The sequence below is a fragment of the Corvus moneduloides genome, chromosome Z, assembly GCF_009650955.1.
Source record: "Corvus moneduloides isolate bCorMon1 chromosome Z, bCorMon1.pri, whole genome shotgun sequence".
Lineage (NCBI taxonomy): Eukaryota > Metazoa > Chordata > Aves > Passeriformes > Corvidae > Corvus > Corvus moneduloides.
Genome location: NC_045511.1, coordinates 66,547,538 through 66,568,577, shown reverse-complemented (window position 1 = coordinate 66,568,577; position 21,040 = coordinate 66,547,538). Strand labels below are relative to the sequence as shown.

The window sequence follows — 21,040 nt, the reverse complement described above, 5'->3', positions numbered from 1 at the left end:
TCTCTTCCTTCTATCTACTCTACATCTACCCTTAGTTCAGTTTAAAACCCTTTGTTCTATTGCAACAGGCCCTGCTGAAAGCTCTATACCCATTTTTCTTATAAGCTCCCTGTAAGTATTGAAAAGATGTAAGAGAAAAGTGATTAAAAATTAATGAAATTCAGAGAGGTTATGCATTAACCCTCATAAAAATCAAATAGCTTTGTTTTGGCCAGGAGAGGTAGATCCATATCTCAAATCTGCATCTTAATTTGTTAGGTTTGCTTATTCTGATTACATTTGATTTTTAAGAGACAGGCATGACAAGCTATTTCAGCTGGTGGCACTGGAAACCCATAACCTCTTGCACTGTGCTGTGATGACACTGGGATGAGGAACTGAGCCTGAGACAACATGCTGCACCTGTCAGAACAGGGTTCTGAGGCAGACAACCTTCCCTGGCTGAAGGCTGTGCTGCTTCTCACAGTCAGGAATGAAATTCTGCGGAAGGGCAGCTTGGTCACTCTGAGGATGGAAGGAAAGAGGAATGCAAAGCTCTTCTATTACTTCTCATCCAGTGCATGAAGAGACCCAGTCCGGACTTGAGAAAATCTGTCCACCTGTTAGAAGGGCAGTTTTGAAATCCTAAAACATATGTAATTTTCTGTTCAAGATTTTGTCACTGGTGCCCTTATTTTAAAGGAACACAAGACTGGTTGTCGGGGTCCCTTTCCCCCTGCCATGTGGTCGTTCCCCATTGGTTGTTTTGTGTTCCCCTGCGTGGGCAAGGACCCTCGGGTCCTGTGATTGCCGCAGTTCCTCAGCAGATCCCAGCCGTGAGGCTGGAGAAATAAACATCTCTGAAACATCTATCAAGAATCTGTCCATATATATTTCTTTTCCACGGGCCTTGTTGTTTGATATGTGTGTTGCAGTATCCCCACTGTAACAACTGGTAGGTTTGATATACACTTAACCAGGAAAAAAATGCACATTGATTGTGTGACAATGACTGAGTTCACTTAGCTTTTAAATGTCAATGAGTAAGTGGCACCAGTTCAGGGGAAAGTACAAGAAGGAGGTTGGGGTGCTGGAGCATGTCCAAAGAAGGACAACAAAGCTGATGAAGGGTCTGGAGTACAACTCCTATTACGAGCAGCTGAGGGAGCTGGGGGTGTTTAGCCTGGAGAGAAGGAGGCTCAGAGGAGACCTTATCACTCTCTACAACTGCCTGAAGGGAGGCTGTAGCCAGATGGGGGTTGGTCTCTTCTCCCAAGTGACAAGCAATAGGGACAAGCAATAGGACAAGAGGAAAAAGCCTCAAGTTGTTACAGGGGAAATTTAGATTAGATATCAAGAAATATTTCTTCACCGAAAGGGTTGGCAAGCATTGGACCAGTCTGCTCAGGGAAATGATGGAGAAACCATCCCTGCAGGAAATTTAAAGATATGCAACTATGGCACTTGTAACATGGTTTAATTGTGGACATGCCAGCACTGGGTTAGTGGTTGGACTCTGTGACCTTAAGTCTTTTTCAACCCAAACAATTCTGTGCTTCTGTGACTCCTGGGACTGATTGTTCATTTCTAGGCTACAAGGTCATACTGCTTATTTTGTGTGACCTGAGAGATTTGTATTTTGGTTTACTAGAGAGCTGAGTCCAGGTGTTTTTGTGCTCCCACCCAAATGTTTTACGGAGCTGTAGATGCTGGTTTTGTGCTTGCCCAAATTACAGCAGAGTTTAAATAAAAGCAAGACCTTGAATTCCCAGACTAAGAACGGGTCCCAACTGGGAGGTGAGGATTTATTTGGAAGTATACAATGAGATCTATTGTTTTGATTTTTGCACTACTGAAAATGATTGAGTGGTCAAAATGTGCTGGTTTGCATTTATCTTAGTGAAAGAATCGAAGTTATGCAAGAGATATTGTCACCCTCTACCATCAGTGTGCTATATCAGAGCTAAGGATCCTGTACTTGGCCCTCTTGGATTGACACATGTTGAATAGAAACTAGTATCTCTATTAAAGTTATAGAGCAGAACTTTATGAGATTGTGTGCCAAACATTATTGGCTTGATAAATATTTTGTTCACTCCTGTGATTGTTGACCCTGTCTGGAAGCCATGCACCCACCAAAGCCGCCCTGTAATTCCCCTCCTCAGCTGGACAGGAAAGAGAGAACATAACTAGTCTCATGGGTTGAGATAAGGACTGGGAGAGATCATTTATTTATTACTGTCATGGGCAAAACATACTTGACTTGGGGAACTTAACTGAATTTATTACTGCTCAAAATCAGAGCAGGACAATGAGAAGTAAAATAAATCTTAAAACCATTTCCCCCTCAAGCTCTACCTCCTCCTCACACCGGTGCAGACAGATGGGGGATGAGGGTTACAGTAACACTTCGTTCCTGCCCTCAGGCAGAGGAGTCTTTCCCCTGCTCTAACATGGGGTCCCTCCCACGGGAGACAGTTCTCCATGAATTTATCCATTGTGATTCCATCCCATGGGCAACAGCTCTCCGGGACTGGTGCAGCGTGGACCACTCTTCCACAGGGTCACAAGTCCGACCAGGACTTAATGATCTTGAGATCCTCCATTCTTCCATGGCTGCAACTACATCTGTGCAATAACTTTTTTTCCTTCAAATATGTTACCCTAGAGGTTCTGCCATAGTCACTGGTGGCCTTGGCCTTGTCCAGCAGCAAGTCCATCTTGGAGCTGGCTGGCATTGGCTCTACTGGACATGGGGAAAGCTTCTGACAACTTTTCCTATACAGTGCTGTTGCCATGGAATACTGTTTTTCTACCTAGGTTCATATCAGCTGAGATGAAGTAAGTCCTTAGGCTTTGACAGTATAAAATAGACTCAAATCAGCTGTTCTATTCCACTTGTTCTGCAAGTCCCATAGCTTGTTTTTCAATACCCTCCATATTGATTTTAAAGGAATGTAAATGAATAATATTAAGATTAATGTCTCTACCTCTGCATTTCACATGTTAGTGCATCTTGTTTAAAAATTAAGAAAAGAAACAAGGATTTTTATCTTATTCATGACCAGTACTTTCACGCATGATTATAAATGCAGTATAAGTTTTTTTGGTTGGATTGCTTTTGGATTTTTTTTTTGTAGGGGGGCCCTTGTCTAAGCTGATTTTTTGATGATATTTTGCTTACTTTGTCTATTTATTTTGCTGTTATAGATGCTGGTAATTAATTTCCATGCAATCTCAAAGTTTGTTTTCTTATATTGAGTAATTCATCACCACAGAAGTAAGGCAGGTTATTGTTTCTTCTGAGTGTTGCAGGTGCATGTCTGTGCATGGATGTATCCAGCCACTGGAGCCAAAGGCCTTTCTTTAACTAACAGTACCTACTGCATGCTACTGCCACACACCTAAGCTACTTGCTTCCCAATGTTAAAAGATATTAAATGTCTGTGTGGCACCACAGGTTGCTGAATTCTCTCAAATTCAGGTTTCTCTTACGTATTCTGAAAGCCTTGAGGCAGAGAGAAAGGGAGATGATTGGTCTATGTGCCATGAAGAATTTCTGAATATTGATAATATATTTTTTCTGACAAATGGTCCATTTCCCTTCTTATATTATACTCCAAACAGGGAATCACTGATACATCTTGGATTATCTGAGGAAAGATTTCAGAAACATAAGAAGAAGGTGCCTAGGACACTGCTCCACCAAGGTTTGTGTCTTCTCTGCACAGTATGCGACTATACTATAGTGTATGCTATATACATATAGTGAATTCAGCTTTGTGTTAGAGCTCTTATTTAAGGGATAAGAACGTTTGACTTGGTCCATAATATGTGCCTGAATCATATCAGACATCTTAATTGTCTTTAAGGGTCTCATATGATCTGACATGGATGCAGGAAAACATGGGTGGAGATTGCAGGAAGTTTGTCCCTACTTTGAGCAGGGGAAGTGGCTAGATGTTGTTCAGAGTTCCATCTAGCCTCAGATCTTCTGTGATCCCATGAAGATCTGCAGACTTCTCAGAAGATCTAGCACTGGCTTTTTTAGAATAGTTCAGGAAAGTCCTTAGTTATCCCAAAGTGATGTTATTTTGTTCTTACTTATTTGATACTATAGCATCTTCCTGCCATTTTGGATGATGATTAAGTGGTTAAAAACTGCACTTGAGACCTCGCTTATTTTTTTCTACTACAACCTTTTGTCATCTGCAAAGCTTCAGGTTTTTTAACATCAGTAATTGGAAAAATATTAGATATTATAAAGCCTGCAGGAGCCCAACAGAATGGTGTTTAAAGTTGATTCCCTCTTCAGTTACATCTTAAGACTAATTTTTTAATCTACTATGTTCTTGCATTGCTCTAGTTATAAACCAAATGTTGCGTACTTCTAAATCAGACATCTTATATAAATCCTTTTTTCCTTTGACCCTATTATTCTTATGATCCAGATTTTCAAACTAATCCTAAATTAGTTTAGACCTCCATTTGGTACATCCATGATTGACACTAATTATCTTATGTATTTTTTAAATTTTCTCACCAAGTTCTATATTACAGTTATTTGGATTGACACCTTTTCTTTTTTTTCTTTCTTTTTCCCCCCCTTTTTCTGTAATGGTGTTATCTTTCTTTTAATCTTCTAATCTTCTCCAGTATTTGAGAATCACTGAAATAAAAATTAATCATCCATAGTATGACTTATTCAACTTCCTAAATTCTTGGATGTTTTTTATCTGATATGGTGGTTTAAAAATATTTAGCTTTAGTAGATGATGTATTAATATCTCTCTTCAGATACTCTTGGATCGCAAAGTATTTCACCATGTGACTACATGATCTAGATAGCCTTTATGAAATGTGGCAAAATATTTACTGAATACTTTTCTTTCTCACTCTTTGTTTTTACTGATTCTGGCATTTCCATCTAGTATGGATCCCATAACACAGTGGAAGTTAAACATTTTTGTTGTTTTTTGGAGCAAACACCTATTTATCACCCTCAGTCAAACTATCTCTGTGGACTTTCCTACCCCCTGTGTTTAATTTGCTTTTCTTATAAATCTTGTATAGTTTATAATTTCAAGATTTAAAGCCACTATTAAGAGAAGCCTTCCCTGATGTCATTGGAGACAACTGTTTTTAGTTCCCCTCTCTGTGATTTAGTGAACAGGTGGCCTGGGCTGGTGATGTGTTTTTGTCTAAAGTGGGAGATCTCATTCTCTATCACATCTCCACCCCTAGGCTGGGAATCCCTGTTTGCCAGATCCTCCTGCAAGTTGGTTCAGTTGGCTTAACTTAGAACAGAACTTTGTTTGTTTCCTGGGTTTGACTTACATTTGGTTGGTAAGCTGAATCACAAGCTGGTACAGGGCTGGTACAGAGCTCGTGTTGAGTGAAGATGGACAGCTTGGCCCATGCCTTTTGACAATATTGTACTATTGAGCAAACTGACTCATTATGAAGCTGTAGCCGAAACCAGTTGAGTTGTGTTCAATTACTCTAGGCATCTCAATCAAGAAATTATTGCATTATGAGCATATCCAAAAATCTAAAAGTTGACCATTTTTAGTAGAACCTGGCCGTACTACTTGAACCTGATTACTAACAACAAATGTAATCAAGTAGTGGTGACTTGATTGTCACTAATGTTTGCTTGTGCAGTCCACATAAGCAACTTAAGTGTCATTTATGATTCTTTGTTTGTCAACTGCATCAGAGAGCATTTTATTTATGTTTATTTCCACAACTGCTGTGCTCCCAACCCCACTTTTGAGCTAATTTTTGGCACTACAAGTGAATTGCCCATAATGTGCTCACAGCCAGCAAGTGTGGCAGCTTCTGCAGAAGTCTAGGACCTTCCCAGAAGAAAACAGCTGCTGTACAAGAGCACTGAATTCCTTAACTCAGGCAAGTGTTCCAAAGGGGGTCTCCAAGATTAGACATGGCTGACAGAAGACCACTTGAAAGCTAACAGTATCTCTGTAAATCAAGGTATAAGCAGACTGTAAGTAATTCCAATATGATCCTTACCAGCAGCTGTGTTTTTCTGATTTAAAAGTAAATATTGACTACAGCAAGGAGGTCTCATGCAGTGTGCATTATTTTGTGAGGCTGACATCAGTTTCTTCCCATAGAAATAATCCCACACTATTTTTAACATGTTCCTCACTTTGACCCGATTACTACTACCACCATAGTTGAGTTATAGAGATGACAGTGGAGCATATGCCTACAGTATTCTCTGTAGAGCCAGTAACAACTACGGAGAACAATGGAAGACATACCTGATGTGGTCTAATATTCATCTGAATCACTACTTGCAAACGTCTGGTTAGAGTGCATCGTGTATCTGTTGTAAACATACAATTCATGTGTCTTTAAATATAGACAGTGGCAGCAATAACCATTAAAACACCTACCTTGATGGGAGAGAGGCAAAGAAGGGTTTCCTAAACTTCAATGGAGATACAGAGCAAGTATGGAACACTTTTAAATGTCGAAAAGAATAGAAGATCCTTTAACTAAAGACAAGTGTCCAAAAGAGACTTAACAAGAAGTTTAAAACAATTGTATAACCAATCTTTGACTGAACAGATGAGTACGATATTGCTCCCTACAAACACCAACCAAGGTCTTAACTGAAATATTCTACTGTTTTTATAATTCCATTAAAAACAACTGAAAAGATTACTGAATGGAGTAGGAGGAGGTTGCAAATCACTTAGCTTTTACAGGGTTGATGCAGAAATCTGTCTTCTGTTGAGACTCTCCTGTGTATGGCATCGTATGCTGTTACTACTTTACAGCTTCTGTGAAGAGGACATAGCAGTACACTGGTGCTGCTTCTCATACAAGCAAGGTCTTTTTGCTCCACACACTAAAATAATGGCTTGTAGACTGTTGTCAGTAGTTGAAATAGGGAACATGTCTTCTGGATACTACTGCTCCTGTTGTGTGTTGGTACAAACACCTTTACTGATACCTAGATAGAAGGTATAGCTGAGTCTATGTTCCTGGGCCCAGGAGGACTCTTAAAGGGTAATTTTTTGCTTATAAACTGATGCTGAGGTAACAGTCACCACTTCAAGAACAGTGTAACATTTTTTTGAAAGCTTCTTTTACAACTTGTGGCAACAGCTGTTTTTCCTAACTGTGGGTAGCATGAAAAGCCAGACTGCACTGTTGCTGCCTACAGATGGGATGAACTGCTTCCTGAAACACAAATTATGGTTTCACTGTACTTTACCAAAACCATGTTACTGTACGACTGTTTTAAGCTGGACAATCACTTGGAGGAATGACTAGAGGATGCTATTTGCCAAAAACCTCTGAATTCTAATGTATGTTTTTGTGGCATCTCTTGGGGAGCAGCTGGCAAAAGCACTGCCACCTTGAGCAATCTGGAAAGGTCATAGCTGAGGAAAATGGGGGTCCAGGTTCCATATTTCTCCTGCTGGGAAACTTATTGTTTCCTGTAAGCAAAGGCTGGTACTTAGTGAGTGCAGTAGTGACAAGTTCTAGCTCATAGCTAGGTGGACAGAGAAGATATCCTCCATGTTCTCCCATCGTATTAAGGATACAACTTCCGTTTTGAGAAGTTTGATGGTCGTCTCAAGTATCTTGCAAAATGCCAAAGAAGTAGCTCTAATGGCCCATCATCCTGAATTTTTTTACATTTTCAGCTCCTCTATGGGAAAGTTGTGGCAAATACGTATTCTTCCCCTTAATCCAAAGAGAACACTGGTGCCCACATTCATTTTTCCCTGTTATTTCCTTATTCTCTTTCCTGTGAGAGTAGTATTTGCTCTATACTACCTCTATACTATCTAGAGAAATTATGCCAGACTAACAGCAGTCATCTGAGGGCTGAGTTTCTTGTGCTAGATGTACAAGATGCAGTTTTTAAATTGAGAAATCTTCATTTTAATCCTGAAAGAAAACTAAATTTATTCTGTAATCTCACTAGAAGCAGACATCCAGTCTAGTGTTTCTAATCAAGTGACTCAGAGTATAGAACTGTGATTTCAGCAGGGGAAAAGGTGTGGCAGCACTTGGCCTACCCATGGGAAAAGACTGGTGAGACTTCAAAGGGATGTCAGCTGCAGAGATGGCAAATCATAGACTACAACACTCCTCCTGTGCTCACACACTCAAGCACTTAGCGTGTGCTGTCAATCTAGGAACTGCTCAGAAGTGAGAAGGGACTTATGCACACAGGCCAAGGGATTTTCACCTGAGAAAGAGAAACTTGCATTGAAGAATGAGGTCAGGTGCTTACGGGCTGAAAATTCTGTCTGTTCCCTGTCTAAATCCACGGTCCTGTAAGGTGCCAGAAAAAGAGTTCAACACAGGTGGGAGATAAATAACAGTTTTTGAGCTTAGGCTGTTGGGTTTTGGGTTTTTTCCTTCCCAAGTTGCAGTGGTGCATCCTACCTGGCTGCAATGTCATCAGTACTAACACTGGGGCAGCTTTAACATTTCTTTATTAGTGATGACTATTTGTATAACCTACCAATGACAAGAGTGGGAAGCAGAAGGGAAGGCTGTGGATATTATATAAGGATCTTATCAAACAGCAAAGCAGGAGGGAACATCTGGAGGGGAGAATCAGCAATTGTTGTAAAAATGGGCTGCTTCCTTAACCAGGATGGAGAAAGATTGGAGTCATCGCTGAACACATTACTACTGCTAACTTTTGGGAGCAGAAAACATGACTTAAGAAATGAGGACTTCAAGAAGGCAGATTGGGACACAATAAGAGGAAAAGCTGAATAATCAGAGTAGTGAAATTGGCATGATTTGTAGCTTATGATTATTAACCTTTAAAAAAATCCTGCTGAGTAATAATAATAACTAAGTTACAGAACAAGACTTTTTAAAATAAATTTAGCTGGGACAATGGCAAACAAAAATAATATTTTAGGTTACAATCATTAAAATAGCCATCCCAGATTTAAAATCAAGAAGAATGGATTACAAAGGAAGTGAAAAAAGCAGTTACAGAAAATGCAGAATTAGAGTATTAAATGTTCAATAAGTAATTGAACAGAATCCAGAAGAGGCCTCTTGTATTTTAAGATTATTTTATTCTTTTAAGACTGTATGCCTCATATTGGTTATTGAATGAACTTGGGGAGAACCCAAAAATCAACATGCCAGTAAACATGGAGGTCAAAGTGAGCTGAGGAGGAATACTTACTGGTGTAATAGTATGTAGAGTTAAAGATAAACATTAAGTTTTCAGTTGAGAGACTTGGTAATCAGTCCAATCAAGAGCACCTCAACAGTAGATATGTTATCTGCTGCTTTAGTACTTTGAACTGTTTTTAGCTTATTCTATGCTTGGAGGAATTCCTGACTTTCTGTCTTGCATGTTCTTAAGTATAATTTCCCTTTCATAACAACTGAAATGGAAGCCAATTATCTAGCAATTGCAAAACAAAAGATAACCATCTTAACATTTGTGTATCTTAAGCTTTGCAAACATACAAGACTTGAAATGTAATTCTTTTTGGCATGATGCAAGACCTTTCATTTTAGTTAGATAGCAAAACTCACCAGTTATAACTCGCATACTGTTCCAGTTCATAATCAAATACCTTAGCTCCTTCAAATACCCTACATAAATGTTATTTGGCAGTGGTAGAGATAGGTTTCCCTGAAAAACTACCTGATCATGTACTTAGATAATCACAAACCTGCTTTGACAGTAGTGATCCAGTTTGCAGCAGTTGTGAACAGTACCTGGGTGCAAGTCAAGTGTCAACAGACATGCCAGAGCAGCCTCTGTCAGATCTGTTAACTTTAAATTCAATGAATACTAGAAGAACTGAGCAACACCTTTTTACATCCCTATCCAATAACTGAGGTGCTCTGGGGGAGCAGAAAGCAAATGACACATGAGCTCTCCAAGGCCCTAGTGTGCTCTTTCACCAGTGTTGAAGAGAGACTGCTGTGTTAGATGGACCATTCAGTCTGACCACTGAGCACTTGCATTCATCATTCCTGCCTGCCAGCAGAAGATAAGAATCAAGCCCTTGGACTATTGCTTTCCTGCATGACAAGAATGGTACCTCTATAGCAGTGATATCCAACCAGCTGAGAAAGTGAATTTAATAAGTCATTACTTACTAAGCTTCTAAAGGCCTTGGGATTAGTAGGAAACAAACAGATTCAAAAACATTTGTTCAGTTGCAACTTCTGTTCTGTGCTCAAAGCTTAGAAGGACTATACCACCCAGAACGCTGAAGAAGTACTAAATTTTCTACTCTTTGTGACTGGTGGAACATTAGAAATCAGAAAGAATTACTTTAATCCTGTCACTAATTCTTCTCCTGCACACACAAGAAGATATAGGCGACAACATGATACCTTTCTTATCAAGGAAGACAGGGAATTTACAGCATTTGATAGCACTACTTACAGACAGCAGCTCATGTCCACAAGTTAGGATTTTTCTCATAAACATATCCACAGTTTTACCTAATCTAATTTATTAGTGAAGCATATCAATTTAGTAAAGGCATAGGCCAGTATAGACATCTCAGACATTCCAGTTTAGTAAAGATGAAACGTTTTGGAGAAGTCATCTTTCCATCTACCTCTGTTTTTAAATATACAAAAGAGTTCATAATGATCTCTACCCTTTATCACTTTAAAATCAATCGACACTTTAAAAACATTTAATACAGGCGTGGTTTTGCTCTATTACCTTATTGCTTAGAAGATCTGTGGAACTAACTGCAAAAGTTCAGGTAATATCAGTCAGTATTTAATTTATATATTACATGTTTATTATGGGTGCACATTTTTTAAATTTACATTTTATGAAAATTCAGAAGTATTTACAATTTTTGTAAGATAAACTTGTATGCTCTAATTTACAGTCTAATGTAGTAACAAATCATAAAAATTCAGATCCTTTAGAGTTGTGTTTACAAATTAGTTTTCTTAGGAGGCAGCTACAAGGGATATTGCTGTATACACAAGCAAGAACCAGCTTGCTACATACTTTTTATTTTTTTCAATATCAGATAGCTACACGTACTTTTTACATTGTTTTTGAGTTTCTTTACAAAATGTCTATATAAACTTGTATGGCTTCAAAATTGTAACCTGCACCCAATGCAAATGTATGAAAAACACCTGAATGAAGGCTAGTTTAAAAGTGCTGAAACATTAACTACTTCATTTAACTTAGAAATTAATATAATACTTGATTAAAATAGCAATAATAGGTTTTGTTTTTCATTTATAAAGTATTGTTGTGTTAATCAGTTTGATTGTAAAGCACGTTACAATTAAAATTCCAATAAAAAGACTGTACCATTTTATCAGTTATAAATTTATCATCAATAAGATTAGCAAATTAGGAGCCAAATGTACTCTACCAATCAAATCTACAGTACAGTATGTTCTTAGTACTAACAATGAAACTCTCACCTGCAAAAATGTCTAGTGTACACTACAATTTATGCAGCCTCTGCAAAGGCATAATTTCTTGTAAAGCTTCAGCAGTCCAATTCATTACTGGCTTTGCATGAATTAACTCAAGCACGTTTTACTGTTTTAATAGAGAATTTGAAATAGACACTAGTATGTTCATTTAGAATTTTCATATGCAGGTTATTGTATTATTTTGCCTTAATGCTTATGATTTCAACATTTAAAAAAAGCCAACTTGGTAATACAAATACATAGAAGATTTTCTAAATTAATGACTTGCTTTAAAAAATTATTACTGATGTGTCACATCCCCATGCTTAGGCTGTAGCAAGCAGATTAGATAACAATACAAATATTAAAATTGGTAGTTACAAAAAAAAACGAACACATGGCAGGATTTGTCATCCTGCAGCCATAAAATATCCTTTTAAAATGCCTCCTGAAGTACTATATGTACATTCACATCACACATCCCCAAAAGCACTCGAAGTCTGAAGACTTATTGCCAAAGCAAAGAGTAATGCTGTTTGCTTTTAGAAGTTTGTTTTTCCTATCTTCACTGATTTTTCAGATTCTCCTCTTTGGTGACATTAAAGTTACTTAATGAAAAAGTATCTGAGTCCTGCATGATGCATCTCCCTTTAATAAAACCACATTTTATTGCAATTATTCCACGAGGAAGTAATTCAGTATTTTAAATTTCTTAACTAGAGTTTTTGCAAACCTGTCTTCTAAATAAATTGCAGTGAAAATAATTTTTAAACAGTTGTGTGTATAATACAAATACCACGCTTCCTTGATGAAGAGCCAAACTTTGAAAAAGGAAGTGAGGCACATGAGTATCAAATTGGATAGGCACAGGCTTTTTTTTTGAAAGGCACAAATGTTATGCAATTAATACAAAAATAAATTAAATCTACTGCACTAACTCAATCACAAGGCCCAAAAAATTGACTAATTGCAGATGTAAATCTCGGCTGTGTTTTGCAATTTGTAACACATTGCACTTAGTTAAAAAAAAAAACCTATATAAAACAATGATACATGGGCATCAAGTTACTTTTACACATCTCTCACTCAGCTGGTCTTGTGGCATGAGTGGATAGAAGAACTACACAAGACTTAGCCTCTGCTATCTTTATAAACTGTCAATTAAAAGCTGGCAATTAAAGAATCTGAAAAATGAGTATTACTTATGAAAAGCTCAAATATTTCTTACTAACTCCCCTACATTTTAGGCTTAATGTTTACAGTACAACATAAAATTTCATACTTTCATTACAACTGCAGATTACTATTTTGACTTCATCTATATAAAGTTACTAATTTTTCAACAAATTTTCCCCAAGTATTGCAGTTGATCATTTACAGACAGTGTTGAAGTTAACTTCAGTGCTATTGTAAAGTAATAAAAAGTTTTCAAAATGACTCTTAAAAGTGCATTTACTTTCTGTAGTTTAGCCTCAAAGTAGGTCAACATTTTGGAAAAATTAATGCATGTTAAAATAGTGTTTGAAAATTAGAGAGGGCAGAGTGGGTTTCTTGCACTCCTGATCTGACGACTTTCACAGGTGCATCAACAGTCTGCCATATACCGTCCTGAAAAACAAAGGTAAGTTTTTTTGCAGTCAGTAGATAAACCAGATTTTGTCAATATTTTCCTTGGAGCAGTTTGAATAACTATGGAAAAGCAAACTGACTTGTCAGAAATGTTTCAATAAAGAGTAACTATTTATACATCACTCATTTAACAGTTTCATATTTTAGAATTTAACACTAGCAAATATATAATATTAATTTGGATATATAAGCATGTCAGTGTCTTACCAGTGGCAAATCTCTTCTTAAGAAGGGAAAGCCGATAGCCAGTGCCTACAAGTTCCACATCTACTCCTGAAAGCGTGCTTCCTTCACTGATGAATTGCACTGCAAGTGTTGCTGGTTTACTGGGTCCTCCTGAAAGCTCAAATTTTGCCCTGAGGGATCCAGAACCTATAAAAACAACAAAATTGAGAAGCTGATTGTTTTGCAAGAACAAAATGATGTCTCCAAATTTTTAGTAGTAAGAAGTGAAACTAACAGGGTGAGCTTTGAGATTCATTCCTAGTGGCTGACCTACATATACTATCAAAAGAGGTAAGAGTATAAGTCTGTTTTTTCCAAAACTCTGTCAAAGACAATGACTAGTGAATGATTTGAAGAGAAACAATATACATTTCTGCAAGATTATAAAAAATGTGCATATCAGACAGCCTGGCAATCACTTACTACTTATCTGATTGGTCCCTATAATAATTTATGCTTGCTGGTCTCTAAGTACTTAACACCATCTATCTCATGGTAGGTGGTATCCGATGGATAGATAGGTAGATACTATATGCTTTTCACTAGCAGATTTGAAACTACATCAGAACACTTAAAAGTTGTCATGATCTCTCTAGATGAAAGTACATGAACACAAACATTGGAAGAAAAGCATTTATACAGTAATGTACCCAGAGGAAAGCAATTACTATGTTTCTATTAAAGAAAAGGTCTGATTAAATACTTATTACAAATTTCAGTTGATTTTTTTCAGACACAGTGGTGAAGTGGCATCACTTTGATACTATTATAAAGCAATAATTGTTCAAAATTACTTTAAGTATGTCTCTGTAGGCAATGAAAGGCATTTTAAAAATCCCCACATTGCTACCAGTTTCTAGTTTTATAACAGGTCTTCTCTTGTTCTTGGGAAGTGTGCTGGGAAAATGAGATTTAAATAATTAAAAATGGAATACATTTACTTTAAAACAACTTGCTATTCCTATCAATAAGAACTGCTAAATGACAAGGAAAGTTAGTAACTGAAATGTTACTGAGGTAAAAGGAACTAGAAGAAATTCTTTCACACAGTGTCTTGTTCTTTATAAATTTAGCTTAAGATCTTCAGTAGGTCTGCCTTATTTCTGTAAAGTGGCAGTTCTTTCTACTCTAAGGATGGAAACTCATATATTCAAGTGTTTTGAAAGTTTGTTCTGTGTTTTATCTCTCTCCAGCTGACAGATCACATAATATGTTGGACCATAAAAACCCCCAAAACATTTTATCATGCTGTCCGCCAGGAAAGAAGACTTGAAGACACTTGTCCTGACATGGACAGTGTTTGTGCAACTTCTCTCTTTGCTTCTGTAAGTGCAAGATCAGCACAGTATTACTTCCTCCTGAACTGAGAGCACTATACATGTTTATACTCAAAGAAAAGGGGAGGAAAAGATAGTGGAAAGAGAAAAAATACAGCAGAAGCAGTGGGATATGTGCGAGTCTGCTGTCAACACACAAGATGCAAACTGGATCACTAGCAGCCAATTCTGTGCTGCTCTGTAGGTGTACAGTTCTTCTTCATCTGGCTGCATTTATGTTTCAGTACGATTTTTTCTTTTAAAAGAAGCCACAGTGTTTGGAGAAGGGAAAAAAAAGAGAGGGCTATTCCAATGTAATGGAAAACAGATAGCAAAGAACTGTGAGGTTAGTGAAGGACAAAGTACACCAGACTAGAGTAATCACCTCTGTCCAATAAAATTCTCTCTAATTTTGTTTGAATGATAGACACTTTGCAGCCTTTGCAGGAATAGAAGTTGTCTTCTCTTTTCATGCTTGTGTTTTCTGTATGAAACCAGTCATATTTACAGGCAAATCTGTGATTTCACAATCCCCTTCACTAAATTCTTAACAGGACTAAAGGCCTTTCCTTTACATTAGCAGTTCATTTCTCCACAGAGGCTTTGAGGATGAGATGCTTCCCTTTGGCTCCTGTACTACTTCAAAAAATATTGCACCTGCAGAGACTGCAAGGGTCGTGACATCAATTAGAGCTAAGAGAAAGGCACTGGGCAGAGGACAACTATCAGTATCTTACGCAATATTGTATAAATTACCACTCTGAGCAGCTGTGCATAGATTAATTTTTTTCCTGGAGTCATTATGGTCAAAACCAAGATTCAAAATATTGGTCAAGAATAACCTATCTAAGCACAGGACTTCTGGATTTTTTTTTTAAACTCCCAGTTCTTCCATTTATCTCCTTCTAATGTATTTAAATTACCCATGTGTAGAGAGACACAGATATTAAACTCATTTTCATTTGAGTAACTGCTCACTTCCAAATGGCATGAATGCAATAATTTCCTATCCCATCTAAACTCTGTTTTAGAACTACTAACTGCTTTCAGAGTACTTCACTATTTTCCCTTGTATAGCTAATAATTAATTTATATTTTGACATCTCACTCATAATGGAATCTCTCAGGAAGCAATTAACTGAGAAGAAGGTGAACTAGTAAATGGGGTACAGCATGAGAAAATGTGTAAAAAGGAATTAGAGGGTATAGAGGCTAAGATGATCACCTGTTTACTGTTAAAATTTTTCTGTACAAGAAAGCAAAACAAAAGAGTTCAACTTGCCTCCATTCTCAGACTTCTCTGAAATGCTAGATATTTTCCAATATGCTTTCATCTGATCTGCATTCCTGTAAGAGAATGGTAGGTTAGTTATAAGCACTGGTTTTAGAACTTTATTTCCCTTGATTTACACTGGTACAGACATCTCTAAATGGAAGTCTATAAAAATATTTGCATATTTAAGGTAAGTCTGTGGAAAACTACAGTAGGTTAGTTATAAGCACTGGTTTTAGAACTTTATTTCCCTTGATTTACACTGGTACAGACATCTCTAAATGGAAGTCTATAAAAATAATTGCACATTTAAGGTAAGTCTGTGGAAAACTACAGGAGGAAAAGAAGAAAAGCGAAGGGTGTGTCTGCATCACTCCAGAGCAGCAAGCTCAGACGAACACACTTGCTTACACATTTTATACAATTTTTTACACATTTAACACTGTCCTGTGTCCCCACCTATGGCTCCAAACTTCAAAACCCTCTGCAGTCTTAAAGCATAAGTTACTTTTGAAGCAGTCTGGAAGCTATGCCTTGATGCTTCGTGATGATGGTAGACTGGGGAGCAATGTTGATTGTTCTCCCCTAAGTGAGAGTCCTGAGAGCACGCATTTAGTTCATTTCCATTCTAGTAACACTAATTGGCATGACACATTGCTCAAGCTAACTTCAGAAACCGTAAAGGGGCAAAAAAGGGTACCAAGAGTGTCTAAGCTGACAGGGCATTTTAACTCCTGGAGGACTTTCTAGTACTTGCATGAAAGGAAAGTAAACAACTTAAAGCTGTGAGCAGCATGAAGTGCTGATAGGTTTGAAATTACTCTTGGCATTGAGGTAGCAGGACTGAAATGCTCACATAAGTAGCACATATGGTAGCATTTACTCACAGGAAGTCAAGCTATAAGCCACTTTTTTTCCTAAAAAAGGACCAAAACCCCACCACCCAATCCACTAGACCGAACAGGTAGTACATCACAAATACTATACCTGCCTGGGACATAACTGATTTTTTTTTTTTTTTTGGTCAGCTTGCCAGGCTCAAAATTCTGGGTTTTGGAAGTTGTCTGGGTGAATTCACTAATGCAAGTATCCCTAAGTCTTCCCAGCTAACACTAGGTGTTCTGGATGGGTGTTCCTGCTTTTACTCTGGCTTCATTACACAGGGTTTGTGGAAGAAGCCTGGGCAGGGAGATTGGCTTCACCACAGTGTAGTTGTGTCATTCAGATAGGATACTGAATACATTCTTGTTCAGAATAAACTTAAAATTTGGTTAAAAGTGTTGTTTCCTTGAAATACCAAGTCAAGAAAGATTCAGTCCTGTAAGGATTTTTTTCCACTTAAAATGATACTTTATTACTACATTGTCCAATAAACACCTGTAACTGTATTGGCTCCAAAAACATTAGAATCTACCCAATAAATGCATCGTGTTTATTTTTCTTTTAAACTTGCTTTGTAAGGTAACCTGATCTATAAGAAATAAGGTTAACAAAGTCTAACTTCTAACTTCCTTCAATGTGCTATTCTTTGCCCTCCTCATGTTAAAAAGACCATTTGGGGAATAAACAGTCCAGGATTTATTTACAGCTGGGCAAGTATGTATATGCTGCAAGGCACAGTGACTGACTTCTGCTCACCTTTTGCTCCAGGGCTGTACTACTCTGTCTAGTCCCACTACCCTCTGTTTGTTTCCACAAACTTGCAGTAACATAATTTCTTGATATCTATGTCACACTTTGAAGTGCTACTGTAAATGCAGGCTCAGAAGGTGGTGGCAGGTAGCTGCTAGTCTAATAATCTGCATGACACTTGAATTGAGAGACAGTGCTACCTGATCTATAGAGAGCTCCTCAGTTACTGAGGTGTGTTTTAAAATTATTTCCAATAGAAGCTAATTTTTAAGCTAGAACAATCAGGAAATCTTTTTAAAAACTGCATTTCTGCTACTTTTTCTATATAATCCCCTTATATGAATACATTTATACACACACAGAGAAAATGTTTTTTAACCATTTCCAATTACTGTATTAAAACTGTCTATTCAATCTATTGGCCAAAATAAAGCTAACATTGGAAAATTCATAAAGGCTTATATTATTACACAGCTGGGATGGGTACTTACTGTCTCAGTTTATGTGAATTGGCTGCACGTAATCTGTTTAAACCACAAATGTCTAGACATCTGATACTACACATTTTACTACTTCTTCCTGTGAAATTTTTCAGGCTATGACACTAAAGAATAGACTGAAATGAATCTGAAAAAATACTGAAAAGTATTGATATTACCATTTTGCAGGTGGAAGTGACTGCATGTTTATTACTCCTCCATCTACTGGTACCACAACCTGGACATTAGACAGCATACTAGGCACATTCATAGACTCTGGATTGTATTTATAATCCACTCTCACATCAGTAGTGCCAGCATCACATTTCCAGTAAGTTGCAAGATTCAAGGGAGTTGACTGTATGCCATTTGAGGATACCTGTAAAAGAATAAACCATTGAAAACAATTTAATTAAAATATCAACCTTTTGGGCAGAATTAGGGGGTGATGGTAACTAATATAAGTCTCAGTGCTGACAAAATACCAAGAGAACAATTGACCCCTGGGTCCTTAATTACAGAATTCAGAAGACTGCTGCCTAAAGGAATTCCTGTTACTTCAATTTTAAATTAAAATACTTAAAGAAAAGATTTAAACTCCCTCTGGCCTATGAGGTTCCTTCCTGCTCTTTTATAACGTTTTGTAAGCTTTCTTTTTGTTGTGTTCTGCCTTATGCAACATGCATGCTTGCAGCGAAATTACTTCATCCTTAGCAGTTGTGTGCTGTGCCAGTTCAGCTGCCCAACCAACCAGCAGCAGAGAACACCACCTGTCATTATGGGACAGGCAGCCAGCAGAACAGTTTTTATCTCTTCAAAGCATTATTTGCCTGCTGCAGGAGGGTTGAATGCTGCTTCTGTAGCTGAGCTCATTCTACTGCACTGATGCATCTCAGCCATATTCTCAATCTACTTCAGGAACCTCCTGTGTCCTGGTGCACACTCTTGCCTTTCTTTGTCAGCCCAAAACCTTTCTTATATGTCTGGGCTTCCACGTGCCAATGCCTCATTTTTACAGAAGAATACACAGTACTCATTTCAGCAAACCAAATGGTTTTTTCCTTCCATCTTTCTCATTAATTCTTGCTTTTTGCAGGTTCAGTAAGCCAACCTTTATGCAGGTTCAGTAAGCCAACCTTTATGCAGGTTCAGTAAACCATACTAGGCAGATGTGGAAACTACAGGTATGAACAGTTGGACTGACAAGTAATTTTCAGGGGGTTTTTGTGTGTAGAGGGTTGTCTCAGATATTCAGACATTTCAATGCAGGCCTAGAAAATCCCTGTTCTCCCTTTGAGGTGAGTCTGCCTTAAGTATTCATGAAGACATTTTATTAACAGCCAGACCATCCTCTCGGTGATTCACAGAATGGCTGAAGTTGACAGAGACCTCCTGGAGGATGTCTGGTCCAACCCTCCAGCTCATTCAGAGCCACCTCTAGCAGGCTGCCTAAGCTCCAAACATTCTGAACATTTCCAAAAATGGAGACTCCACCACCCCTCTAGGCAACCTGTGCCCAGTGCTCAGCCACTGTCACAGGAAAAAAGTGTTTCTGGCTGTTCAGAGGGAATCTCCTGTGATTAAGCTTGTGTCCATTGCCTCTGATTCTGTCACTGGGCACCACTGAAAAAAGCCTGGCTCTGTCCTCTCTATGTCCTCTCTGAGGTATTTATACGTATTGATGAGATTTCCCTGAACTTCTCCTTCTCCAGGCTTAGGAGTCCCAAGTCTCTCAGCCTTTCTTCACGGGACAGATACTCCAGTCCCACCATCATCTTCGTGGTTCTTTGCTGATCTCTATCCAGTCTCACTTGCAATGAACAACCCAGAACTGAACACAGCACTCCAGGTGTGGTGTTGAGGGGAAGGATCCCCTCTCTTCACTTAGCAATACTTTGCAGCTCAGGACACAATCTGTCACCTTTGCAGCACGAGCAGCAAGTTGCTTGGCTCATGTTCAACACGGTAACCCACAGAACCCTGAGGTCCTTTTCTGCCAAGCTCATTTCCAGCTGGTGACTCCCAAGTGCACTTGTTGAACTTCATGAGGTTTCTCTCAGCCCATTTCTGCAGCCTGCTGAGCTCCCTTAGGAGGGCAGAATGACCCTCTGGTTTATCCAGAGGGCCATCCCCATTTGGTGTCATCAGCAAACTTGCCTCTGTCCCATCATTCAGATCATTAATGAAACTATTAAAATGTAAAATTAATATGTCATCTGGGGGTCAGTTCACCTGAGTGTCTGCTCATCCAGCCCGTTCTTCACCAGCTTCTCTATATGGATTCTGTGGTAGATGGTGTTGAAAGGCCTCATGAAGTCTGAGCAGACAATATCTACTGCTCTGCCCTCATCCACAGGGGAAATCATCACAGAAGTCTGTCAGCTCAGTCAAGCATGACTGTCCCTCAGTAAATGCATTCTGACTACTCCCATTTTATTACATTGTGAGAAATCAGAATGTCATACATTCTCAGACAGAATCACAGAATGGTTTGCATTGGGAGGGACCTTAAAGATTGTATAGTTCCAACTCACCCTCATCATGAGCACAGACAACTTTCACTAGACCAGGTTGCTCATAGTCCTATCTAGTCTGGCCTTGAACACTGCCAGGGATAGATGGGGCATCCATAACTTCTCTGGGCAACCTGTGCCAGTGAGTCATTACTCTCTGACTGCAGAATTTTTTCTTAATATCTAATCTAAACCTACTCTCTTTCAACTGCAAGCCATAACCATGCATTAAAATTCATCAGCTACAGCATCCAAAACTTAGACAATTGCAAACTCAAAAGACAGTACAAGTACTAACTATAGCAAGTCCCCACCAAATCTCTTAAAGGAAAATTTGACATTGCTGACAAATACAAAAAAAAAGAGCAGTGTTTGAAGCTTGCTTGTGGGATTGGGCTGATGCATTAGCAAGCTGAAACAAGCCCTATATCTTAGGGAATGACACGAAGCATAGCAGGAATGTGCTAAGCCTGGGCAGAGTTTATGTATTGTAAGTAGAGACATACCCAGAATTGGTCTAGATGAGGCATGACAGTTCATCTCCATACTGGCAGA

The 21,040-nt window shown here is 38.3% G+C and overlaps 1 protein-coding gene across 7 annotated transcripts in view; it reads right to left on the bottom strand.

Annotated features, from left to right (window-relative positions):
• Positions 1-10,752: 10,752 nt before the first annotated feature.
• Positions 10,753-21,040, bottom strand: part of FCHO2 (FCH and mu domain containing endocytic adaptor 2) — an 85,988-nt gene continuing 75,700 nt past the window's right edge. For all 7 annotated transcript variants that reach the window (XM_032095122.1, XM_032095123.1, XM_032095124.1 and 4 more), the window contains 4 exons: positions 18,152-18,351; positions 15,871-15,935; positions 13,255-13,419; positions 10,753-13,026 (listed from right to left, as the gene is read on the bottom strand). In XM_032095122.1, the coding sequence (XP_031951013.1) occupies positions 13,004-13,026; positions 13,255-13,419; positions 15,871-15,935; positions 18,152-18,351 (453 nt within the window). In that variant the 3' untranslated portion in view covers positions 10,753-13,003. The remainder of the gene's footprint in view (positions 13,027-13,254; positions 13,420-15,870; positions 15,936-18,151; positions 18,352-21,040) is intronic.